This window comes from Pseudopodoces humilis, chromosome 3 (genome assembly GCF_049639895.1).
Source record: "Pseudopodoces humilis isolate 2021_Gansu_Grassland_sample_001 chromosome 3, ASM4963989v1, whole genome shotgun sequence".
In the NCBI taxonomy this organism is placed as follows: Eukaryota; Metazoa; Chordata; class Aves; order Passeriformes; family Paridae; genus Pseudopodoces; species Pseudopodoces humilis.
The window spans coordinates 5,121,021-5,148,560 of NC_142202.1; the positions used below are offsets into that span (position 1 = coordinate 5,121,021).

Here is a 27,540-nt window from a genome sequence, read left to right on the forward strand (position 1 = left end):
CAGAGCTAGGAGGAACACAATAAGTTTAGCGATTCTTAGGACATAGCTTGTTAAATTATAAATTAAGCTACATGAGACAGGGAGCTGCAATAACAGGGAATTTGATTCACAGCAACCTGTTCTGTCCAGGTCTCTGCTATGTGCTGCCAGTAGATGTGGTGCCCACTCCCCCTAAGAAGGTTTCTCTCTTCACCCTCCACCTCTCTGCCTGGTTGCTCTCCCAGATAAACAGAACAAACATTTTTGCCTTGAATGTTTTTCTGTTTCTGTGGGAAAGGGAAAAAAAAAAAAAAGGAAAAATGTAAAAATGTGTGGGTACATAGGTGTAAAAATGACTGCAAAGAGATAACACTTTGAGAGGTTTGTTTTCTTCTTGCAGTAAAAGGGATAGAAAGTCAAGTTTTTATTACTCTGAGGTGACATTGTTACAAAATGGCTGGTCTGTGCTTTTATGTATTTTTGGTGTGGGAGCCTGGTGCAGCGGCAGGGCAGGAGTGTGTTGGAGGAGAAGCCATGTTGTCTGACAGCCGACAGGATAACGCTGACCTGCCTTGTATTGGGGTGGAGTGTAAGAGGTGCAGTGGGACCATGTGACAGGATGCTCACCAGCATTCATCCCAAAGTCCCAGGTGTCCTGGATGCCAGGCAAGGTGCTGGTCCATGCCCTGAAACACCTGCAATTTAAGTAGGACAAAGCAAGGGCAAGATAGGAAGAAAGAGAAGGATTTTATCTGTGTTGTGTGGATGGGAAACAGATTCAGTTGTTAAACATGGACAAGCAGTCCCATCAGAGGGTATCCAAGACACCTGCACGGTGCTGATGGATAGAGCCAGCAGCAGGAAACCAAACACCTGCAGTATCTCACACAGCTCTAGGGATCTGTCTTCAGGCAAGGCAAGCAAGCCCTGAGAGTAAAATAAGTTGCCTAAGGTGATGCAGGAAGACAGGAACAAACTAGGAATTGCCTGCCTCTCCTGAATTCATTTGCAAGATCTCAGTGCCTGTCTTGTCCAAAGTCACTCCCTGACAAGCCCTCACCAGTAGGCATTACTCTTTACTGAATATCAAGCAAGAATTCGGATTGAAATTGGTTATTATCACTATACTCTGTCAGCCTGGGCTGTGGAAGTGGGCCCAAAGGCTTAAAGCAAAGCACTGGGACAGCAGCAGGGGAGAGATGAGGTGTCTGTGCCTTGGGTTAAGGCTGACAGACCCTACAGAAACACAGCTCCAGATTTTTGGCTTAATCTGTAACACAAATGTTAAAAAAGGTGTTTTTTTTGAAATGAGAACTTTGCTGAAAATCTTGTGGATAAATTAGATCCATGCAATAGGGTGTGCTGGAGAATTGATGTGAACAGCATCAAATACATATTTCAAATATATTTAGAAATTAAATTACAATTCCAACTGATTTTCCATTGTTACATTTTATGCAACAGTGTAATATGTTCAAATAGGATTTTTCATAACAAAATTATTTGATTTCTTCTCCAAGTGCTTTCAGATCAGTTTAAATACAGTAAGAGTGAAAACAGGGCATGTTTAGTTGTAGACAGTATTAACTGTGGTAAGCTCTGTGTCAAAGAAGATGGAGATGACAGAAGTCGGAAGAGTTGGAGCTTGTGAGGGCTGTTGCTGAGAGCCCACAATCTATAAAAATCTGTGTTCCCAGCTCCCATCAATTTCTCACCAGCTGTTGCCTGTCACACCGACTGTGGGCAGCGCACACATGACTTTCCTGGCTTTCCATTGGGATCTGCCTTCCAACACTTCATCCTCAACACATCTTCAGGGGGAACATGCTGGTGTCAGTAACACACACAGGTAATGGTTTCTAAGCATCCTTTTCCAGCAGGTTCACACTTTTCATGTCATTTCATTCCCTGCTGGTTTTATCAGGCAGTTCCTGGTCTAAATTGGGCTTTGGGGTTAATGCCAGTGCATTTTCTATGATCCAGCTGCCAGAAGCCCCTGTAGGGAAGGCTTGTGAAGGTGGTAAAAGGCATAGCCAATGTGCTGGACAGGTGAGCTGTAGAGAGCTCCCCACAGGGCAGTGGTAGCTGTTGAGGAGGTCCAGCAGGATAAAGGATGTGTCCTGTGACAGGAGGATCCTACATAGCCCTAGAGCTGCCTCGTGCCTGATCCCATAGAGGCTGAACACCCCTTGGATGGCACATGGGAAGCCAAATGAGGGGCAACACTGGGGATCAAGGATGACCCCCTTCATCTGTAGCTGCACTTCATCTCCCCCTTTGACAGTGTTTCTTTTTCTACCAACAGCCAGCCAATAGCAGCAACCCAAATTCCACCTTTAAATGGCCCAACATCCATCCTGAGACACTTGATTCAAAGTCTCTCCTCAGGTTTTTTGTGGCTCTACAAACACCTCACCACCACAGTAATGCTTTCAATCCTACAAGAAAGAGGCACAAAGAGTGGGATTGAACCAGCTCTGACTTTTTTAGTAAAATACGCCAATGCAGTCATCTTCTGGCTACAAATATTCATGGGAAGAGTAGCTTTAATAACAGGGAGAGTGCTTAAAAAAGAACATTTTATTGCTGTGTTGCCTTCACCCCAGTAAATTGCAGCATTTTCATTTTCCTGTATTTATTGCATTGAAGTGTTTATATCCCTGCGAAGCAAATATTTGCTTTCAAAGGTCACTCACTGTATCTCTCTTCCTCTGGGGATAGACATAGATCTCTCTGAGCCTTCAGTATTACTCCATATGGATTATATAATGTTCTTGCTAAAGGATTCCTTACTGCATCTTGGCACTACTGAAATAGCAGATGCAGACTTCAAAGTTTAATAGGAAAGGCAATGCCTTTCCATTAGCCAGTCTCTCTTTGTGTTTCTCTCTCACGTTCAGTCTGTTGTGCTTCTGTACGAGCACTGGCACAAGGTACGAGACTGTCTGCAGGGAATTTGATGTAAATGACCCAAGTGCCTGGAGTTACTTGCATTGTGGAGGAGACACAGAGCACAGCCTGGAACATGCTGTACACAGTATTTTGTAGCGATGTTTGGGCTTTTTTCTCCTTTTCAAAGAGCACCGTGGATGTTTGTGTGTGAACCCAGAGGATTTGGAAAAACCAAGGTCCTTGTAAAATTTTGAAGCTGATTTGTATAAGAAAATACTGAAAGTATAAACACAAATTGAGTGAATGTAGGGTCTGTAACTTCTGTAGCAACCCCCTTTTTTTTAAAAAATCAAAGCTTTAGTTCAAAAGAGCTTAACATATTGCATCCCCACTTTGGTCTTCTGGTCCATCATCTCTGCAGGGACCATAGATAAAATAAAATGTAGTTTAAATTAAAAGTACAGAGTACACTTTGGAGAGTTTATTCCAGTTATATTAGAGGTTCCTAAGGCAGTTGTAGGATTTTGATACTTGGTTCAAATTAACTTGAATGAGAACAGAATGCAAAATATCAACTAGTACCAAAAATGTAAATTATGCAAGGAATTTGCATAAATTTGCATATTACCCCAAGTCCTCAGTACTATCTTAGGCCTTTTTCTGTTCTACTTAAACAAGAGCAGGTTTCCGTGGGCCTGAGCCAGACCTTATGCTTTTGAAAGTCAGTCTAGTATCAATAAGAGCAAATTCATTAAGCTTTTACTTGACCATTCCTGTAGTCATTAATTTTCAATGTTTTAAAACATCAGGAGTTTTAAATAAAAGCTTTTTATAGGCATTCCTAAGAACCATAGAGGGGGAAATTTTAATTTGTACATTAAAAGCAATAATTCCCTTTAAAATGTAATTCTCTCTCTACAGGATTTTTATTGATAATAGGGTTTGTTGTTGGAAATTCATGACACTGGAATGGCATTTCAGCCTAAACAGGACTTTTCAAGGAAAATCCTATCTCTAATCTGTCCTATTCTACATTATAAATCGCAAAATCTGAAAAAAAAATTTAAACTCATTCCCTGCCATCTACAAAATATATGTAGTTTATCACACTGTGTGCAAATCAGTAACCTTTGTTGATTCTTGGGCACCGTTTTCTATTAAATAAAGTTGAATCAGCACAGCTGCAGGGTACTTCTGTTTATGACTAAAACTTGATGTAAAATTACTTGTCTGGAAGAATGCTTTTTGCTATTTCTCAATCCATTCTAAGTGCTTTACAAATACCAAACAATCTCAATAAACCTGTCAAGTTCGATCACTTGCTGCACAACATCTCTCTGGTTACAAGCTCTGACACTTTTTTTAGCTTGATGCAAAATAAGATGCGTCTGTCACTAAGATGCCAACTGGTGGTTCTAACAAACCAAGAAGGGTAACTGACAAAAACCTCATGAGCATGGAGTGATGGGACAAGGGACAATGGCTTCAAACTGATAAGCAGTAGGTTTAGATTAAGTGTTAGGAAGAAATTCTTGACTATGAGCATGGTGAGTAACTGGAACAGGCTGTCCAGAGAAGCTGTGGATGCCCCATCCCTGGAAGTGTTCAAGGTCAGGTTGGATGGAACTCTGACCAATCTGGTCTAGTGAAAGGTGTCCCTGTCCATGGCAGGGGGTTGGAATGAGATGATCTTTAAGGAACCTTCCAACCCAAACCATTCTGTGCTTCTGTGAAAGTCTCTCCAAGTTGTTTCTTATTTTTTTGCACCACCCATCACCAGCACTGACTCATGATCAAAAAAATTGTAAGGAAAACATCAAAAGTCAGGCTGGAATCTACCTGAGAATGGAATTTTCTGTGAAGTTTTATTTACCTGCAGAGACTGACCAACAGACAATAAATAAATAAATTGCTGTTGTCAATAGAAGCTCTCATGTTACCCCCACTCACTTACAGGTCTGTAATTATTCAGCTCACACTGGATATGCTTAGAAAAATGAACCAAAATTCCCTGTTAGCATCCCACCCTCTCACTGATGCATCACCTCCCACTTTACAGCTAGTGAGATGATACCAACAGACACAGCACAGAACCACTTTCCTGCTCCTCAACATCTACATCTATTTACCGATTAGATCAGTCCCAAAGCCCTAAACAAATTGTCCTGATTTTTGCTAAAGCCTGGTGCTACTATTCTGCCAGCACAAGTGTAGTGAGGTGTACAGGCAAAGGAGAATATTGTAACTAGATGCTTGAAAACTAGGTCCACAGACTTAATCTTGGTGTTCTGGTACAAAGGCTATGCCAGAAATATTTCAGGTCTGGGTTATGCCTCAATCTGGGAAAAAAAAAACCTGAACAATTTGTGAAGCAGTGACCAGTGCTAGAGCCCGCCTGTGCCAAGTGGGACAGGAGTTTGGAGCATGGTTCTTTACTGAAATAGCTTCTTTTTATCCCACCTGAGCATGCTCCATTTGCTGGCCAGGAGCAGTGTCTTCCTGGAGCTGTGTGCCACGAAGGGTGCCACCAGCACAGCAGCAGGGTGGGAAGGCTGGGGTGGCCTTGAGAGTATCCCCACACTTTCACATGCTCTTCCAGAAGAGAGCAGTTCCCGGTTTATCTTTTCCTCCTAAATATCCAAGTGCACCATTTACTTGTAAAGCTCATTTCCTGCTGTTTGTGAGCATCCTTGAAGTGTCCGATATCAGCCAGAGTATTAGCCATGAAATTAAGCTCTGCCTTGGCATCAGCCAGGGCTGCAGATGAGTTGCCTAAGCTTGGTCCTTCACACTGCTGTGACCACACAGCTGGCAGGAGCAGGTGGCCTCCTTCTCCAGCAGACATTTGGGCTCCTGTACATGGTGTGACCCATCACAAAATGTCAGCCTCCCTCTGACAAGGATGTGGCAATGTGCTCAGTGATGAAAGTAGAATGTCGTGCCAGTAGCTGCAGGGCTGACTCCTCGAGATAGATTTCTTCCTGCTGTAGCTTCAAAGAAGAAAAGCAACCATGAGAAAGGGCACGGCTAATGTGAAGGCATGAAGGTCACATATTCCCTCTCAGATAAGAAAAGCAGCAAATCTGTTGTTGAAGCTGCAGAGGAAATGCAAGGAGCTATCTGCTTTCCTTACACCTTTCTAAGCAAATAGGGTGTGATCCAGGAAATACTGCTGCCACCCAGCTGTACCTGCTCAGCTCTTACTCCTGATGTCCTGATGGAGAGCACCATCAAAGAGAGGAATGATTTCATCTCTAATATATAGTAACTTCCATTTAAACAGAGTTGTTATTGCTAAAATTTTAGAGCCAAGCTCTGCCCTGACTTATCTTGTTTCATAAAGGCTGCACATATCGCAAAAATGGAACAGAAAACAGCCCCCGGGATCCTGCCTTCTTTAGAGCAGTTTTGCTGAAAGAGGATGCTTTTGTCCTCTTTCTGTAATTGAGCACGATGGCATCTGCTTTATGGCTGTTTACATGCAGTCCCCCTCAACTTCCCCACCTCCTCTGCACCTGCAATTAGGTTTTCCTGCAATGAACAAATCTAACAGTCAGTGAACAGTAATTTGCAATGTGCCATACTTGAATCAAGCAAAGAAATAAGCCGGTGTTGTTGTTATAAAGACCTGACAGATGGTAGGAGGGCCCGCCTTTCTTAATCAAGTCATGCTCAGTAATCAGAGATAGCTTGAATTTGTAGCAAAAAAGAAACCCTACCAAAACAAGGATTAATGGGCTGCATCCTGACCTCTGGTTAGGACCAGCTCAGGGGTGTCCTTCTGCATCAAGAGGGATAACTAAGATCAGAATCTGACCCACTTTGTGGAGAAGTTGAAAATAAGTTATGTCCTACCCTCACTTCCCCCAAAATGAAGGATTCTCCCAGGGAGACTTCTCCCAGTCTAGCTGCAAATATCATTTCATAGTCTGAACTATAGTATGGTAGACAAGTCATTAACCAATGAAAATCTGCAAAGTTTCATAGTCTATAATTTAATTGCAAATGTGTTAGCTGAGCATCCAGCCCTCCAAGCAATGCAGCTGACACACAGGACATGAGGGGCATAGGCTTGACCTTGACCTCCTTCACATTAAGCTTTTTAATTCTAGAGAAGAATGAATGTGTTTCAAGACTGTTTCTGGCAGCAAATAATATCTCCTGAGTGTCCAGCTTCTGTATGAATTGCACTTGAAAAGTTAAGAAAAAAGGAAAGATTTGCTCTCAACTATGCAGGAATTACTATCCAGAATGAGAGTTTGGGTGAGGACAGTGATGTAATAAAAGCCCTTTTGTGGGGCTGACATTTAAGCACGGCTCCTAACTGCACTGTTTCCTTTTTGCTGTCTTCCAGGTTCACAGAGCAGCTGAGTGCAAATCCTGATCTGCGGCATTCCCAAGCACCCCCACAGCTAAAATGGCGGAAGACGCGGATATGCGCAATGAGTTGGAAGAAATGCAGCGGCGTGCCGACCAGCTCGCTGATGAAGTGAGACCAGTAGCTAAACTGGGAACTTGGGGCTGGGTTTGGTGTGAAACACACAGCCAGAAATAGGAGCTGATCCAGCAAAGGATTTCTAGAGCTCTTTTCCATCAGCTTTACACTGAAAGCGGAATTGGAAATTAAATGAGCTGGGGTAAAATTTAATGTCGTGTTTAGTCTAGATTAGGACATTTATTGATCGTCAGTTTGGTTTAGGTATTAGATTGTGCATCAATTTGACTGGCCTCAGAGCAAAAGGCAGCAATTTAATATTTTCTGAGGATTCCTTCAATTTGTCAAACCTATTAAATCTCAGAAGTCACCAGTTATGTTTGTGAAGAGTCTTGGCTGAAAACCACAGGCTTTATTTTTAAAGTGGAACACCTGCGGTTCTGAGCAGCACCGCCGCAGTGTGTGAGCAAGGGGAGCACAAGCCTTGGAGATTGCAGCTGCCTTGAGGTGTGCTGGGAACTGCTGCTGCATTAGCCATCCGTAGAGCTGGAGATAGAGAGATCACCAATGCCCTGCTGATGGCCTGATTTGGAGGGGAGGGAAAGAGTGCAGGAAAAACATCCTGTCAGCATGAGCCTGCACATTAGCGTTGGAAAGCGTAACTTGCCAAATCTTAAGAGTTTTTTCCTGTGTTTTTTCAGTCCCTTGAGAGCACCCGTCGAATGCTGCAGCTTGTTGAAGAGGTAAGGACTTGCATTTTATTTGCACTTCCGTTGTGAGCAAAAGTGATGGAGAGCCTGACACTGGAAGTGTTTTTTTTTAAAACTCACATTGCTAGGGCCTGGCCATGGCTTTATGTGCTGTTGTCCTGCTCATCCCTACCCATCACTAAGGCCATGCAAGACATTGTTCCCTGGTTGCCAAGGCACTGGTTTGGTCATACCTGAGGATCCACTGAGACAGGATTCTGGAGATAAATGAAGAAAACAGCCTCTGAAGGTGACCTGCAGTCAGGGACAAGTGGCTAAGTTTGCTGCAGAGCTCCAGGAGCCTCGTGCCAGCACCACTTTCATGTCCTTGGCATAACACTGCAAGAGGGGAAGGTGAGAAGGGCCCTTGATCCATTTTCCCAGTCTGCTTTAAATACTTCCCTCTCCATAAACCCTTGCAGCTATTTATAGAACATTGGTCAGCACAGTATTTAAATGCTATTTCTTCATGTATCTCTGAAATATTTATCAGGATTTCAAGGCTCACGAGATGTCCTAGATTGACCACATTGGAACAGAGAGTTCTCTGATTTTCCATGGTGCTAAGGAAGGGGACCCCAGCTTGGTCCTCACAGATAATACCTGCCTGGAGGGAAAAAAAACAATTCAGTCAGGCTGTATTTCACCCTCTCCACAATAAGGGGTTTAAAAGTTGAAAAATCTCAACTCAGTTTAGTTTTGAGTGTTCAACCATCAGGTGGTGGAAAACTTTCCTGCCGCCTGACAGGACGTATTATTTTCAGACACCATGCAAGCCCTGGTGCTGGAGCTGGTGACATTTTTAATCAGGGTCATCAGCACTGACAGTCCCAGTACTCCTGACAACCAGAGGAGTTTCCAGCAGAGACAACGGGAAGAAAATTACATCAGGTCCCATGTTCAGGAACAAGCACAACCTCAGCCGTAGGCTTTATGGCCTTGAAATCAATCACCACTGTGAAGATCAATGGAGTCCAGTGGAGACAAAATTAAATTTCCATGTACAGACAGACAGATGGGTCACTGAGCATAGCCAGCATCACTTCTCCTCCACAAACACTTTAGATTGGGGCCTGTTGCAGGCAAAACATGCTCTTGTCTCACGAGCAATCTGTCCCTTTTTGCTGCTCAGTTCCCTGGACATGCCATTCCTAACCACCACTTTACGTCAACTCTGTGCTGGATGCAGCTCCTGCTGAAATCAATTCAACAATGTGGAAGAGAGTCTCATATGAATACCCTCACAAGAGAAGACAGGAGAGCCTGCTGCCCCAAAATGCCTGGAATCTAAATAGACAAGGCAGATGATGAGTGGGAAGAAGGAGAGGCGCAGGAAAGGGAAGTGATTTGCTCGGGGCCAAGCCATCAGTAAATATCAGCCCTGCCTCTCCTGAGCCGTATTTGTGCGGCCTATGCACTGCTTGAGTCTTCCTAACATATTGAACCAGCATATTGTGAATGCCACTGGAATTTCAGTATTAAATCACAGCAAATGGCAAAGTGGGAGGAGAACTGGGACTGCTGAATTTACCAATGAATTTATGTAGGTCTGTAGTGCTTCTTGGAAGAGCTCAGCATCTCTGGATCTGGCATTTATTCAGATGCCACAATATCTTCCTATCCAAACAGAGAAGTTGCTAAAACTAGCACTGAGTAGTCAAGGGAGTTCTTCTAAAATGAGGTGAATATTATTTTCACTAAAGTGACTACAGGAGACCTTTAAAATTCTTTTGTGGCCTAACCAGCTGGTTGATTATTCCCATCCCCTTTCCTAGGTACTTTTTAAAAAAATGCAGCATTCAGGGAGTGAGAGATTTTATACCGAAAAGACAAATGGTGAGAGTATTTGAAATTGAACTGGCACTGCTCTGATTTAATAAACCCCAAATATCCAATTAGACTTCCTCACTTAGAAGAACCTGTCTAGCGGGTAGAGATAGGAAATACTCAGGGAGAGAATGCTTTTTACTCTGTTTTCTTCATACAGCAAATCTGTTATTCCTTTCTTAAAGAAAAGGATGCCTCTGTGTTTAAGCATTATTACTGTGCACATTTGTATGGATTGCTGTCATGATACTGGGGAAATAGAACATAAACAGACTGACTGGACTCCATCCTAGAGATAGAAGAGTGCTGTCCATCCAAAGAAGCCCTGCAGCCATGTAAGGCCTAATTGCAGGCCATAGCCTGCAGACATGTGCCCAAAGGACCCACCCTACTTGCCCCAGACTGTTCAGGGTTCGGAGATGAAGCCGTGATGCTATGGGCAAGGAAATCCAAGGATGTTATTGTTTCTTGGTTTTGTAACTCAGCTTTGCAAGTAGCTGATTTTTCCAGCCCTGGCACAACAAGGGAAGCAAGAAGTGTTACAAAAGCAGCCACAGCTTTGCCCCAAGGCGTCTCCGTACTGGAATGGCAGATTCCAAAACCCAGTTTGCTCCATGGTGCCCATCATGCCCAGGCAGTGTGGTTAATCTGCACTGACCAGTGCTCTTTTGAGCCACTCAGTGCTATAAATACCTGTATTTTATGATGATGCTATGCAATGTTTGGGCCAAAACATAAAATAAAAATGAAGTGAGGCAGAACAAGTGAGGCTAAATACAGTTTGTAGCTGACCTTCCTTTCAGGTTGGAGCTTTTTACCTCTGAGCAACATTATGCAATGCAGAATATCACGTGCAGGGAGAAAAGCTGGGAGTTTGCTCCCATCTCTCAATGCCACCACCATGGCCTTTAAGGAAAATCAATTGTGGTAGTATGGGGAAAAAAAGATGTTTTGTAGCTATGAAGCAGCGAGATAAAAATAACAAGATCGTAGTGGTAAAAGCTGAGAAGAAAGCACTTAGGAATGTACAGACAAAAGGGCTGTTTTGTACATTTAAATCCAGGCAAGACTATCTTCTCTTATGTGAGGTGAGAGTGAAGTATCAAAGGTGAAATGTTGAGCTATAAATGTTTGACAACTGATGCTGCCCTATGCAGGGAATGTACTCTGAACACACAGAATGCCATTTTACCATCTGTGAGTTTACCCTGACATTTATTATCACAGCCAAATGCTCCATAGTCTGAAAAACAGAAGAAAAAGTGCTCTGTTGATTTAGAATTTGGCCCAAACCTTGTCAAAGCTGATTTGAAAAACCCTTTTGGTTTCATTAGACCTATTGGAACTATTGAACAATTGGAACAGTTCTCCTCAGAAGTGTCTTAACCAGTGTAATTCCACATATCTGGCACAAGGGAACGTGATCCATAATTCTGATCTCACTACTTCCAATGCAGGATCAGACCCCTTTGTGTGTGTTAACCTGGGGGGTAGCAGATTCACGTGGGCTGAGGATCTGATTTACCAGGCAGAGCAGCAGTGTGTGACTTTAATCAGGGAGACATCAGAGTGTTAACTGGGTGACAGGGAACCTGGAGCAGGAGCTGAGCAAATTTTTTACTACGGATGACTAAAAAATGTTTCTTTGACCACATTTTTGTCTTTAGCGTGTTGACAGTTCTCTTTAGTGTCTATGGGAACTGCTAGCAATGTCAGCCTGTCCTAGTATGTAATTGTCTGTATTAATTTATTCAAAGCAAACTCTATAATTTTTGATTAAAGCAAAATTCTTCATTGAAGTGGAAGTTTATGTGTTCTTCACATAACTAAGAGTGTATATATGTTTTTCAGGATATCTCCTGAAATGCAGGGGAAGTGATTTCCAGAATTTGGATTCTCTATCTGATACATCATCCCCTTACAGTGTTAGGAAAATCTTCCCTCAGGCTAAACCAAAATTTGAGTAGCTGCATTTGGTAGCATAGAACCCAACACACTGTGTTCCTGGAGGGACTGATGAGCCCTTTGAGAAGTCATTCCAATTGTCTTCTCACTTTACTTTCCATCTTGGGAAATTAAGTTCTGTAACAGCAATAACAAGAAATGATACAGCAATGCAATTCCCCTCCAAAGTGCTAGGCAAATTTTAGTGAATGTTTTGTTGCTAGCTTGCTTTGAGTGAAACTCTCATAAAAAAAAAAAAAAACAACCAACCGACCCAAATTAAAAACAAACAAAGTTTTAAAAAGCTATTACAGAAAACTAAGGATAATGTCTATTAAAGCCTCCAAAGGGGCTGCCAGTTACGCTGTTAAGTTGGCTTCACTGAAACACTGACAAACTAGAGTATCTATAAGTTGAATTAAGCCCAGAGGTTTAAAATCATATGTTCTGGTTCTTTGATTAATACCTTTGCCAGTGGCCAAATGGAAAACCTGGGCATATGCTTCATATAAATGATGCAGAACCCAAACCAGTACTGCTTGTTCATTTGCATTTATTCAAGCATTGGAGCCTGGATGAAAGATCGAAGGACATAAACTTTCCTAAAATGTATGGGGTCTGTTTCACCTAATGTGATACATTTTTAAGTTGGAAGTGTTGGCCTCCTGCACTAAAGGGTCATCTCACATGCAAAATTATTATATATATTATATATTTCACCATCTGCAGAATACCTGCATTATGGATAAACAGAGGAACTCCAGGGTTGCCAGTTTAATGCCTCAACATAAGCAATTCATGCTGTGGCATTTTCTTCTAAAGGACAAGAATGTGACAGGTTGGCTGTGCCATGGCAAAATCCAGCAGTCCAAATTCTCCTCTCAAGTTCAATGAGAAGGCAAGGAGAGTCAGAAGTTGTTCTCAAAAGAGATGGCTGTTACAGATTAAAGAGCTGGATGAAAATGGCATGTGCTCTATGAACTCTGTAGGGTGCTGTGAAAGAAGCATTTTCCATCTCTCTGGCCTCACCTAGCCTAAGTATTTCACCTTTTTGAGAATCCTTATGTTGCTGCAAACTGAACAAGATTGCTTGTACAAGGACTGGAGGGTCTGAAGAAATTCCTCCATTGCACAGGAAGGAAGAAACACTCTAACCCTTGTCAAGGTGGAACTTTAGCACAGAATCTCACACCATGATGGACCCCATGAGTTCTACCCATTCATGGCTCCCCACACAGGATATCACTGATGTTGGTGGATATGTGTGGGAATCCTTCCTGAGCCCTCAGGACCAGACAAAGCCAAGCACAGTCACTGGGCCCATGATGATGAGAGTCTGTCATCAAGGATTCAGGGTCAGAGGCTGTAAAACCTGTGCTTCTGGACTGGCACTTCACAGGAGAGCTTTCAACACCTCCTCTTACACACTGTCCCAGCAACCAGCTCGAGTAACACCTGCTCCACTGAGACCAAGGGGAGTTTCTGTGATACTTCTACAGCAGGAAATGCCAGTGTCTGTGTGCCCCCCAAATACACTTGTTGGGCACATTTCTTCCTCTTTATTCTGTTAATCATCTTTCCAGGGATGCCTCAGTCTATTGTCACTGGGGGGTCAGTCACTGAGTGTTTCTCTCCTGCTCAGATATCTGGATGATGAACACGCTTTCAGAATAGTTCTGTCTTACAGACAGGTTTGGGTTTGAGTTATCTAAAATATCAGTTATAATGGAAATACTGAGTTTTTCTAAAAGTCTGGACCTATTTTAAATGCATGAATATGATTTATTTTTTGACTGACTTTACACATTTAATTCTTTATGTGGAAGATCTGAAAATTAATGTTTAATAGAAATTTGGAACAGAAGGAGATTGTCACTTGATGTCTGAATCACTTCTCATCCTTTTCAGTCACCACCTCTTTATTAGCTTCAATATGCTTTGGATTAGACCACAGATGCAGACAAGTTTATTCGCTGCACACCCTTTAATATTTTTACATTTGTGTTAATGCTGTGGCAGGCTGTTAGTAAGAGATACAGTATTGTCTGATAAAATTAAATGGCACTGACAATCAGGTAAATAACAGAAAAATTCACCTCTTTCTCTTTGTGTAAGGATTTGATATGAAATACAAACCATAGGGTCTAATTGATGAGTTCATCTCTCAGCACATGTCTTGTATAAAGGTGATTTGCTTAGATGTCAAACACAGCAAGAAAATAAGGTCAGAGGGTTAAAGAGCAGTAAATATTTCTCAGCCCGATTATGTTTGATTCACCAAAGGCCAACAACTATCACAGCACCAACTAAAGGTTTCTGAGTTCAATATTTGGAAGGGTCCCAGGTCATACTGCAACATATTTACTGAAACACAAGGTGACTCAGGACCCAAGCAGCCTTCTTGTGTTTGCATGAGTATGTTTGTTAAAATCTGGGGTGTGGGGTAAAACCTCCCTGGGTACCAAGAGTACAGAAAGAGACAGTAAAAAACTGTTGCACAAGTGGTGCTTAACAGACCTGCCCCACAGAAAAGATAATTAAAGGTGGTTTCTTTATTCTAAACTGGCAAACCTAAGATAACCCTTGGACCCTAAGTTTCTAAAGGCTGCAAAAATAAAAGCTGGCTGGGATTCAAGTAAATACAGTGTGAACTTGAAGGGAGAGAGAGCAGCAGTGGGTGCCTGGTAGATGGCTGACCTGAGGGCAGCGGGGTGCAGCAGACCATGGGGAGAGGCAGGAGGCATTTTCTGTCCATCTGGCAACTCACACAGGGACTTTTTAAAAAGAGAAAGCAAACCAGCCTGCACACATCTGATGTTTTCCCCAGTTTCTGCAGCAGTGTAGACATTACAGACAAGAATGGGAGTGCAGGGAGAGGCAGAGAAGAGCACAACAGGAGGTTCCTCACATCCCTCTTGAGCTGACCAGGATCCTCTGGAAGTGCAGCAGAGAAGCACCAGCTGCACCAGGCAAACCCTGAGCATGGCAGGGTTGGGCTTGTGGCTGAAGCAGCATGGGCTGTGGGAGTCTGGGAATGCCCAGTGAGTGTGGACAGGGCAGCTGATGGCCAGATATACTCCTCTGCTCCCACAAAAACTGATGAGCAGTGAGCAGGGCAGCTGGCAGGAAGAATAACATGAAGTCCTTGATTTGCCTCCAGGAGTGGGAGGGTGGCTTGAAAAGCAAGAGGGATGGTCAGGACTTCAGTTTTCTGTTTCTGATGTGGCTGTGCAACTGTGGGCATCTCCCTGCCCTCTGCAAAATTGACACCAGCACCACCTTTATCTATTTCACAGAGGCATGCATAGCTTTATGTTCATGGCAGCAAGTAAATTACTGCTGCACATGTCTAGGTAGCTCTGCTGTCAAGCTGTCAGGCCACAGAGGACTTACTTCATCTGTTACTGACATGCAACAGTCAGGAGATCATTCAGGCCATTAATTATTCACAGATGTTATCACTGCTGCAGTGGAGCTGGTTTTCCCTTTGTAATTAAAAAGGAGATAATTTGAGGTGTGATATAGCTCAGTGCCACAGCACCCAGGAACCAGAGACACCTGATCACAACTCAGAGTGATGATAACACATAATAAAAATTGTACCTGTGAAAGGTGCCCTACCACTGGCTTAGGCAGGTGGGAGCTGTGACAGGCTCAGCTTTGCTGCAGCCCTGTAGCCAGCAAAGGCAGTGGTAAGATTCCCACTAAGCTGTGGGAGCAGAGGCAGATTCAGCGTGTGGGTGTTTTGAAAATCCTACCTTCAAGCTCAATTCAAAGTCCATTAATGCTAAAGGTGTCTGTTGACTGTATTAAAACTTGGCTCAAACCCATATCTATTAGATCACTGAGCCAAAAAATATGGCTTAATCCTATTAAATATTAGCCTGCTTTAAACTGGATTTCCTAAGTAGGTAAGCTTTCTGACTTCTGTCAGCAGCAAGAGCTGTGCACAAACCCCTGTGCTGCCTTCCCAAACATGTTTGTGTAGTACCTGTTTTCCCTGGGAATTTCTCCTTTGAAATTAACATCCACCTACAATATCAACACCCCATCCTCCCTTCTCCTGCTTCATTTAACTTGGAGATGAACCTTCTCTTTTTAGAAAATACTCTTGTGTAAAGTGATTATTTTAATCTCAAGGTCTGTGGCTTTGTGCTTTCTGTAGAAGTTTGGTATCTCAGTGAATCCAAAAGGATTTATGGTGCAATGGAGAGTACCTAGTTATTTACGCAGTGTCCAGGCATATAAGGCCTTTGGACTGTGCCATCAGCCCCTTGTCATTCCTTTCACTGTTTTTCTTGTGTCTTCCTATGTCCCATAGCAAGGGCTGAGTGTTCCCTCACTGATCTCTCTTTCTCTCTCTCTCTCTTCTCCCCCTCTCTCTCCTTACCTTGCTACCACTATTGGGATGTAGAGTAAAGATGCTGGTATCAGGACTTTGGTTATGTTGGATGAGCAAGGAGGTAAGTTCAGATTGCTTCAGTAAGGAAGTATAACCCTTCTCAAAGTGCTGTACTGACTGTGTGCAACCCTGGAAATGAGGGACAGAAAATACGTGTGGCTGTGTATGAGAATCCCAAAACCTCTTTGCCTTTAGCTTTGTTGTCCAACAGAGAAAAACGTACAACAGCTGCCTAAGAGTCTGTACTTCCTTTGATCTGCTTCCCATTAATGTCAAAGAAAGCTGCAGGCTGAACTCATCCAAATCACCATTTGATTTCAGCAAGATTTGGGTCAAGATCCAGCTATATGAGAGAAGATTTGCCTCTATAAGTGTAAAATCCAGCATTATTTATGCAGGTGCTATGTAATTTTCCCACTTAAATCACAAGTGAAAGACATGCAATAAATGCATCCCAAGAGAAGGTAAAATGGGTTTAGTTTGTCTAAGATTCAGTTATTTTTTTGTACAATAGTAAGGCAGTGAAAATGACAGAATTTTAACATTAAAAGATATTACACAATCAGCTCATTACAATTGTCCATATAGGAGGTTTCAGGCTTAGACTACCTGTCTGTGGATGACAATGACAAAGACAGAGCCCGATATATTCAATACATTCCAGGAAATTACATTTTTGCCCTTCATAATATTACAAAGAAAAGGTAGCTTTCTCTCCCTCTTAATAAAACTAATAAGTCTTCATTTGCCATAGACTCACAGCCCAGCAAAATGGTGTGTCCAGTAAATCAACAGAGTAGAAATTTCTGCTACTCTCTACCAGACCAGCCCCACAAAGGCCCTTGTTATCATTTACTATGTGGCATGACACAAAATTATTATTAGTAAATGTTTTCTGCAGAGGTAATGCTGTATTACTCTTCAAACCCAGACACTGATAATAAACAAGGGTACGGAATTCTTGGGAAATGGACTGCAGAACCTGACAGGCCCTTTCCAGTTTTAATGTCCCTGCCTCTCTGACACTTTAATGAATGAAAAGTAATAATAGGACCTAAATGGAAAGTACTTTCTTCTATTTGATTTTTTTATGTATGTCTCATTGCTTTCCCCTCACACCCCCCCCTTCAGGGAAAAGAATTTAACTCAACCAAATTTTGTCACATCGATTTTTCTTGACAAGAAAAATATTACAGAAAACATTTTGTTGTCTTCAAAAAATAATGGCAGTAGAAGAACTACCACTGAATACAGAAAACCAAAAATTACTTACGTTGAAACAGATATGGCACCTGTCTAAATAATGTGTTTTGTTTCAGCAGTGGATTATGAAATTGTAATAAATCACAAATATTGTCAAAGTATGTTAATACCCAGCAATGTAATTCACAGGCAGAGCACCAGAAACTTCAGTGGTTCCTGAGAAAGTATGTCTCTGTTCTTTAACTGCTGTATTTCCACAGATTGCTAGGGAGGTTTATTTTGATTTTAATCTTGAATTTTGTTGGGGTTTTTTATTATTATTTTGGAATTCTACTATTGTTAAACCCCCATATTCAAAAGTTTTCTGACTGATTCACTCTATAGCCATGATAGGAAGGAGAATCTGGGTAAGCCAAGGAGCTGAGACTGGACACACGCACCTCTCTGGAGCCCAGGGAGCTCAGAATTAAACCCTTATTGAGAGTGAAACCTGAAATGCTTGTTGTACAGTCAGAGATGCAGGTAGTCAATACCTGCAGGAAAGAATCAGAAGGTTTCGAAGCCTCTTTAAATTGGTTATGGTCATGCCTTAAGTGGTTCAGTAAATTTAGCTTTATGACTATACAGTGTGGGTTTCTCAAGAAAAACAGCCAAATAATGTTACCAACCCTGAAAATACTGTAACCTTGTACTATGCTAAATGTTTAATTAAGTTTTCTGCATTTTAACCATATGTAGGTGCAATAATTGCTAATTTTTTGATTTCATTTTAGCGATAAAGGACTTACACTACTGGGCAAAATACGCTAATGATGACTTTGAACCCTCTGTAATTAGTGCAATGTGTGCAGCTCACGGATGTCTCAGCAGATTATCAGATTAAGGAAATAATTTGCTAACACTGCCATGTGATCTCTTTGCAGCTGACTGCACAAGTCACTTAAGATTATTAGGTGTTAAATATACAGAAAACATGACATTGATCTTTCCAGTGGGCGGCAGGCAGAAGATCTAATCTCCGCACTTGCTTGAAGCTCTATTTCTAGGTTTCCTTACAAAATTGCTTGTTTTGAAGTTAAACAGACCTTACATGGAAAAGCCTTTCTGAGCCAATTCAACCCAAATACTGCAGAGCAGAACTGATTTTCTGGTATCAGTAAGCAGAAGTCTCTGGGATCATAAAAGGCAGTAAGTCAAGGTAATTTCACAATGCCAGGTATTTGTACAACAAAGCCAGCCTGGATAGCTGCTGTTGCCCAAAGGTTTAGCACAGCTGGCTGCACAGCAGGTTACAGAGTCTGTCATGACCCACAGAGATCTGGAGCTTCACAAGAGCTCTCTGTTTCACAGGGAATGGCACTCCCATAAAAACCAGAGACCTCCTCCAGTGTCCTTTGAAGAATGGGAATCTGAGTAGCCCCTCTGCAATATGAAGAGTTATAATTTTTTGGGTCAGGTATTATCACTCAAACCAGTTCAACACAGCTCTTCCCCTGGGGAGCCCACAGGAAGGAGTTAGGAGTTTAGACTTCCCTTGCTGGGTTTTTTCCCATCACTAAGGAAGTCTTTCCCAGACCACATGTGCATCCATAACACTTACATTTTTTTAATCTGGCCTTGAGTCAAGCTCCCCTAATTAGTGATTTAAATATAAATAAGTATATAACTCTTTAAACTAAATTACTTGTATTTTACATGAAAAAATAAATGCTACCAAGGATTATTAATCAGTGGCAATTCTTCTGCTTCTTCAAAACATGCTTAGAAAATGGTTAATATTTGGATGCATTTTGGTTAAAAGCAGAGAGCAGACATGAAACTAACAGTACAAAGTGAAGATACGAAGGTAAACCTGAAGTGTTAACACAGAAAAGGTCCCACAGTGGTAACTCTGTTCATCCAAAGGAAACTCCTATCACCTGGATGTATTAGCAGGGTTAAAGATTTGCACCTTCAAGGACACTTTTTTTGTGATGATGTCCTCATGCAGTTTATTACAGAAGAATTTTGTTCCTGTATTGCAAATGAGGTGGAGGGGAGAAACTTTTCCAATATCAACAGTAGCATCACAGTCATTTTTCATCCCAGACAAGATAGGGGAATAGCCACAACTTTGATAAGAGACAAAAAAATTGTCAGTGCAATTGGAATTTTCTCCTTGCACCACGAGTGCACGACTAGCAATGCCAGGGAACATGGGGAGCAGATTAATCAACCCAGCATATCTTACTCTAGATCAAGCTTATAAAGGAGATAAAACTTGGAAATAATTGGGCAATCCCACAAACAAAAGCACTGGCACCAGTTGATGGCCCATATGCAAGCTGACCTCCGCTGCTTTTGCAGGAGTTGTGAGTTTGGCAGTTTTATATGTTATAGCTAATTAGCAAAATAAAAGGGGACTAACAACTACTCCAGTTTTCATGAGGAAGGTGGTATTAATTATGCTGAAATCGTAGCACAGAACAGAAGACAAATGAACCCACACAAAGCAGGTTGTGCCTTTGTCTACTGTTATTTTTAGCACAGCTACACGTGGGCTCACAGCTCTCCCCTCCAGCTTTCTTCCATTGGTACCTGTGCACAGCAGTGCCTTTCAGAGCACAGCTAGGTCAGAGCTCAGGATTTCTGAAAAGACTGTCCCAGAAACACACTACACTCCAATATGATTCTCCTTTATGACAAATGGGATGATGGCATAGAATTGGAAATAGTTAATCTGCTGAGTCTCAAACTAAACCCTCTTGTATGCAATTAAGATTACAATGTGTTCTTAAGATGTCCTTTCTCTTTTTTTCCTTTTTTCTCTAATTAAAATTGTCCTTGGGGGAAATTGCTTCACTGCACAATACTCCAGGCAAAGGAACAAGTTCCGATCTCCACAGGCATTTAACTGATATTCAAGCACAGGTTCCGGCTCCCGGACATCAGTGAAGGAATATTTGCTATAAATTACAGATGGGGATGCAAAGGTGAAGCAACACCACACTTGCTCTGTGCTGATCTTGCTACCAATACCTTGTAGGATGCTTTTGTGGCTGTTTTTGCTCAAGACAACACAGGAGCAAGGATGTCCTTGCTACAGCTTCCCTGCCCCAGCCACTTACCCAGATCAGGTACAGGATGGGGAATTTCCAGGATGTTATGGAAGATCCTGGCAAAGACCCATTGGCAAATGGCCACAATGCTATGATAAAACTAGTGGGACTAGCTTATGTTCCTTCAGTTACCTTACAGAAGTAATTCACAAGTATGATGATACACGTAAAGAACTATTATTGTTTGTGGCTTAAGATAAGCCATTAGTTTGCTGTAAGATATGGAATAAGATTTATGGTCACTACCTTGAAATGAAAGTTACGTTCTCAGACATCAATATATACAAAAAGCATTGCAGAGATTTCCAGCGGAAAAAAAATGAAGGAAATCACAATGAAACATATCTCTGATGTGTATTCTACTTCCAGACAGCACCAATTCTCTTAGGTATATATGATATATCATACATAAATATATAGATGCAATTTATTCAAATAATATTGCAACAAACTGTCAAATGATGTTCAAACTCTGACCTTGAAGGGCTTCTCTAAATGGAAGACAAAAGACATTATCTCTTGTAGGTGTGAATTTGCGTAGGTTCATGGCAGTATATGCCAACCGTCTTCCCTAAAACCTTTAATACAGCACAGAACGTTGGAATAGGGAAGATCCATGGAAACAGACATTAAATTAACCTCTCTATAGCCATCTGATTTCCTACCGGCAGTGATTCATTCCAGGCCACATTTTAATAGCAGTTATACCAAAACAAATCCAGCATAACCCCATTAAGTTAATTCCACTATAATATTTATGCTTCAATAATTGTGGCTGGACTCATGAATCTATTTCCTTGCCTGTGGGACCAGATCTTTGACAGGTATAAATTGGTGTTGCTCCACAAAGCCAGCATAACTATGCTGATTCAAACCAGTTACCAATCCAGCTCATGACATTAACAACTAGCAAGTGGTTTTGGGACCAGCAGCCAGCTGTCTAGACTTCTGGGCTACAAATATGACATGGGGTTTTTACACTGATGAGGTTTCCTTTAATGGAAGATGAATTAGTTGTGGCTCCCTTTCCTATTCAGAAAAAGCACAGAGATCACACACAAATGCTGAAGCAGGATAAATAAAGTCAGGATTCTAAAGAGGGCTGTAATTTAAATGAAAGTCTTTGAGTTATGTCAAATATACTCTTCAATACACACTCATTTATTCAGGCAGAATAGGAAACAGGTAAATAAAGTTCAAAATGATACGGCTTTAGAGAATGTGCATCTGGGCAAGGAGAACTGCTTCCACTGAAAGCCACCGGTGGTAGCAGAACTAGGACTGATCCACGCAGTGCTAACCTGGATTTTGCTACTGGACAGATGAGGTTAGAGAAGCACTGGCAGGAAAATCAATGGAAGAAAGGTCAGTATCTCTCATTCTCCCCAGTGTCTAAATGCACACGTGGGCACAGCTGTCTTTTAACTGCAAAGGGGCTGTGCAAGCACAGCGCTTGGAAGCAGGAGCTTGGAGCCTGTGACAGAAATGCAGCAAATGGCATCATGCTGCATGAAGCAGCATCAAAGCCAGCTCACACTCCCACAGCTGTTTCCCAGAGTGAGAGTAAGCGTCCAACTGTGAAGGAGCAGGCAGGACCTGGGGTTAGCAAGGAGCAGGAGCACAGGGAGAGGTGTTCCCTTTTACCACAGACTCACATTTCTGATGAGAATGACAATCTGCCTACAGACACAAACCAAAACTTCTGCTGAAGCCTAAATTACATCCTGCATTAAAATAATCCAACCTTGCATTTCTGGTTCTTGGCTCAGCAGTTTACCAGGCAGAACTTGTGCAGTCCTTCTCTCAGGTTTCCTTCTTGGTTTCCCAATCCTTTGCTTACACAATATGTGCCTCTTTTAGAGGACAGTGCCAGGTAACTCTGATCCTCTAAATATATCCTTGGGTTTGGGATCAATAACTCTTGTATATCAGGAGAAAGGCCTATCCAACTGAGGAGAATGAGAACTGGCAGCAGAAAAGCAGATGAATCTCACCATACCAACATAGCACTTCTCATTCTCAAAGCCCAGTGTTTAATTCTTGCCCAGTGCAAGAATTAAACAAAGAATACAAGTTCAATACTTGAATTAGTCCAGCTTAAATAATTTAGGATTTTCTAGGCCCTAGAGGGGTGAGGTTCCTGTTTTCCATTAAAATTAATTAAATAAAATTAATTTTAATGGGAACTGGGTATCTAAACCCCCCAGAAAGCTCTGAAAAGCTAAACCTCAATTGTTATTAGAAACCCAAGTAAGAAATCAGGCTTCTTCATGTTCCCAAAGAAGTTAAGAGGAGTTTTTCACTGACATCAATATGCGTATGATTTTTCTTCTAAAATTTTCTTCTTTTTTCTGGGTTTTTTTTTTCTGGATAGGACTCTGTTAATGTCAGGGATGACATTAAATTCCTTCTATAGCCAGTGCTCTTAGTGTTTTACTGGGATTGCTTGACTTTTCCTCATTAGGTACAGTTACAATTTTAATGGATTGAAACACCACTCCAAGTAACTTTCTGATCCTGGGTAATATCTGAGTTTATCCTTTGGGAACAAATGGAGTAAAATTTAAACCCCATGTAAAACGCTGTTTGCACTGCAGATTCCACACAGGACCCTTGATCCCATTGGATCCATATCTGTTTATCTCACCGGAGAATCTGCTCCTACACTTTTACGTTGTGGTATTTTATTCCTCTAGGACATTTTCCCAAGCTTTAAGAGTGAAAAAAATTAGCAAATTAGCACATTAAGTTATTCTGAGCCATCAAGTCACTTAGAAAACCAAGTTACTAAGAAAACCTGTCACCCTTAGGTGGAAATATGCCAAACTCTGTTTAATGCCAGCAGGGAGACAGGGTCTATATGTGGCTGGTTTTTGGGTCTGGTGCTTCTTAACTTGCCCTGGAGCAAAGCAGAAGTGACCCCACTGAAAACTTGAGTCTTTACCCAATGCCTGTTTCCATAAGGTCCCTTGGGGCCAGAGACAAGGAACGCCACAGCCAGTGACCCTCTCCCAGAGAGCATCAGGCTCCCAGAGTGGTTTCAATTGTTCCGTGTTCACTGAGGTTACTCCTGATTTGCAGCACCGACATGGGGAAGAAAACCAGCCCTGGGGCCACACTCAGACTAGAGATCAATATCCAACGCCAGTCCAAGTGGCAGGTCTCAGTTTCCTCAGCCTCTGGAAGAAAGGGGACCTCAACACAAGCCCTTAACAGCTCACTCCACTACTGCTACCACTAACTACCAGCTCTCTCACTCACTAACCAAAGCAATCGTGCTGCCTAATTCCAAAGCATTTGTAAGCGTAAGTAACTGAAGTGTTTTCCATGGAAGGACATCTTTTCTCTAATTTTAACATACATAAATGCAAAATAATAACACTATCTTTCTTTCTCCTGGATGTCACTGTGTCTTAGTAAGTTGATGTATTGTATTATGTTTCTGGACCTTGAACTTTATAACCCTTCCTTTCTACATCATTACATCTTGTTTATATTAATATATTTCAAATAAATTTCTCCTTTGTTTTACACTTCCCATACTAATAAAAAAAATCTTCAGCATCCAATGCAGCATACATCCTTTCAGCAATGCATCAGCTCAGATTAATGCATTGTAATGTCATTATTAACTCAGTTCTACATGGTCATTTTTCATGTTCTGTTGAAGACAAAATCAAACAAACAAAAATACAATTCATTCCACACTGTCATCCCTTTGTCCTGACCAGAACAACTCGATCGTGTTGAAGAAGGCATGAACCATATCAACCAAGACATGAAGGAGGCCGAGAAAAATTTAAAAGATTTAGGGAAATGCTGTGGCCTTTTCATATGTCCTTGTAACAAGTAGGTACTGGGTACCGGCTCTGCTATGTGGTGTCCAGTTTTTTGTCACAGTGAATGTCTGAAGTTTTTGTCTTTTTTTTCTTTGTCCTTTTCCATCTGCTTCATTCTGTGGGGATAAAATACTTGTGTTTAATCAGAACAACTGGAACGCATCGAAGAGGGAATGGACCAAATCAATAAGGACATGAAAGAAGCAGAAAAGAATTTGACGGACCTAGGAAAATTCTGTGGTCTTTGTGTCTGTCCATGTAACAAGTAGGTGCTGCCTGCCTCATCTCTTTGAGCACTTAAGGCTGATCCCAAAGGCCTTGTGAAGCTCATCCTTGCTAGGCACATGGACAGGATGAGCATGTGGCATGCAGAAAGAACGATTCTGGTTCAAATGCATTCATTTCATAGCATAGACAACTGACTGGGGGTTACTGTAGATGCATTAAAATCAGGCATACTGCAGTGAAAGCTTCACTGTCGACACCTTTTAATGGTAAAAGTTTCAACATTTTACACAAAGTGTACTGAGTGGTTTCATTTTCCAGCGAACAAAAACACTGGGGCTACCTTATTCCTGGACACTCTAAATTTTGAAACATATTTTCACAAACAAGTTTCATAAACAAAAGAGCTGAAAAAATGCAGAAGAGGTCATACCAAACATTGCTCAAAATTGTGGATGAAAATCACAACCTTTTTCGTTGTTCAGCAGAAATAGTCCTTGATGAGATCTTGAAAGAGATGTGACGTTTCATAATTGGAACCCAACTTGAAATGGTTTTCATCCTGCCACAGGCAAAAAATTTGAGAAAACCTCAACATGCCAAATTTCTTTCATTTGGGTAGCACGTACACTAAGCAGAAATGTTGAAATACATCGAATTTGCTTGCATGCCATCACACTTGAACGAAACCGTCCTCCAAGTAATGCCAAGCTTGTTTTAAATGCCAAATGAAAATGTGATGTGCGGTTATGTGGGTGTAGGAAATCGGGGACCAACTCAAAGTCCTTGAGGAATGGCAAATCCAGCATGCAGTGAGTAGGCATGAAACCAGGTTGCAGTGAAAACATTCCTAAATGGTTGGCCAGAGATTGTGCAAGAAACAAAGCTGAGTAGTGTTGCTGAAGTATTAAATTCCCTTTCTACATGAACTTTGTTCACAGCCAAAGCCTGAGCCTACCCTGATTATCAAGACCAAAAGGAAAGAGAGCTGTCATAGAGTTGATGGGGTGTTTTGCCAAAAATCAGAAGAGCAGGACTGGGGTTTTGCCTTACCAGTCACATTTATTTTGAAGTTAATTCCCTAGGGACACAATACAGATACTGCCTCAGTTTTTTTTTTAAAATCTATTTTGCTTCTATATACCAAGCCCTGAATACATTTTTTGGGGTAAACATTTTGCCCAGAATTATTATTGCCTTGATATGCAACGGGAGAAGGGGTATGAGGAATGTGAAGAGCTGCATACACCCCTTTTGCAAGGGGTGTGAGCTCTGACAGACTGTAGGCCTTGCTGCCCTACACCAGAGGAGCTGGTGCACAAGAGCTGCAGATACAAATGCAGCAGAAACTTTACATCTCCCACACTACACAAGCTGTAGAAGCTCAGAACTGACAGCCAGACATGTGACAGTGATGGGATTAGCACCTGGCACATGGCACTAAACATTTGCCACTTCGCCATGGCTGCAGCATCATGCTGCAAGAACAGAATGATTCTGCAGGTGATGCAGGGGGAATGAATTTGTAAAGCTGCCTCTTCCCTTCTGTAAGGCATTCTGACCCTATCAGTCTGCAGCCGTATTTCAGAGAGCAGTATTGCTAACCAGTGCTCAGAGGATGGATGAAGAATGGTTTTGGACACTGTTCCCTGGCTCACTAAGCCAGGACTCCACTGGTACAGTAACATGATGTTCTGAGGAGTGGAGTGTGGGAGAGAGAGAAATCCATACAGTTCTAGGCATCAGAATCACCATGATCCCCTAATGCTCTTCTGGCTGGTGGGAGATTAATGGCATATATCTATAAAAAGATGAACCACTTCACATATAACTCTACCCTGATAGACAGTGAAACTACAGTCCTCTGAGCCTTAAAAATATGTAAAGCTTGATCCTACATTCTTAGGAGACCCAAAATGCCCACAGCATGGAACTTTGATCAGGTCACATTCAAAAGGAGAAGTACTATTGACCATGAGCATATCCAAGCTCCACCTGTTGACTTTAACTGGAAGTCCACAAGAAAACAAGAGATCAGATTCTGGGTGTATAAAATCATTTACCGCAAATACTGAAACTGTCTCACTGACAAAATTGCACAGGTCTAAAGAACAGGCAAAATCCTGTAAGTGTATCTGCAGCAAGAGAATTACTTTCAGGCATTTCTAGAAATGCCAAAGCTGATGTATGGTTTCAGAGAACTAAAATTAAACAAGCCAACCATCATATTTTTAAGTCTTCACAAACTGTAATAGGAAATAAGCAACAGAACAGAAGAGTAGGAAAGATCCTCTTTTAATCTATATTTTATTTCTATACTGGATCATACAACACATCTTCAGGCTCATTTAAAACTGAGCTGCTTCAGGGAGCATGGAGAGAACATAACACCAGAGATGGGTTTGTCATGTCCTTTCCCAAATCTCCCAGAAGCATGTTCAGTTCCTCCCACAAAATCCAAGCCACAGAGCTGTTAATAGAACTGATTGGAGCTGACCAAGGAACAGGGAAACCACAGAGACTTGCAGTTCCCAGTGGTTTTGTTGGAAACAGACCCATTTCTGGAATAAAATCAAGAACTTATAACTGTGGACTCCAAACCCTTACATTCCCCTGTTAAAATGTTCAGTATTGTTTGGTGACCCAAATGACAACAGCCTTATATACGCTGCACATGTCAATCTGCCACTTTAGGGGGTGCCTGGATTTTAATTTTCTATCCATGGCAGCTCAGTCAAAAATGGCTCTCTGAAGGTTAATGTAACTGCTGCAAAATACAAATATAACAAGCTGCTAACAACTATTTTTGAAGTCCTGTGGTTTAAAACTCCTGAAGGAAGTGATGATCCATTTTTGCCTGTGTCTTGCTTATTGTGAAGGCTGTTACTGCTGATGCATTGAGGGTATGATGAACTACTGGGGCAACTGTGCTTAGTGAGAATGCTTT

The 27,540-nt window shown here is 41.8% G+C and overlaps 1 protein-coding gene across 2 annotated transcripts in view; it reads left to right on the forward strand.

Moving 5' to 3' along the window:
* SNAP25 (synaptosome associated protein 25) overlaps window positions 1-27,540 on the forward strand; it is a 61,589-nt gene that overhangs the window by 25,345 nt on the left and 8,704 nt on the right. Inside the window, exons 2-5 of one of the 2 annotated variants that reach the window (XM_005525438.3) lie at window positions 7,226-7,360; window positions 8,008-8,049; window positions 16,241-16,289; window positions 24,261-24,378. In XM_005525438.3, coding sequence (XP_005525495.1) covers window positions 7,289-7,360; window positions 8,008-8,049; window positions 16,241-16,289; window positions 24,261-24,378 — 281 coding nt within the window. In that variant the 5' untranslated portion in view covers window positions 7,226-7,288. Of the gene's footprint in view, window positions 1-7,225; window positions 7,361-8,007; window positions 8,050-16,240; window positions 16,290-24,260; window positions 24,379-24,515; window positions 24,634-27,540 lie in introns of both variants that reach the window. The other variant, XM_005525437.3, reaches the window with a different exon arrangement.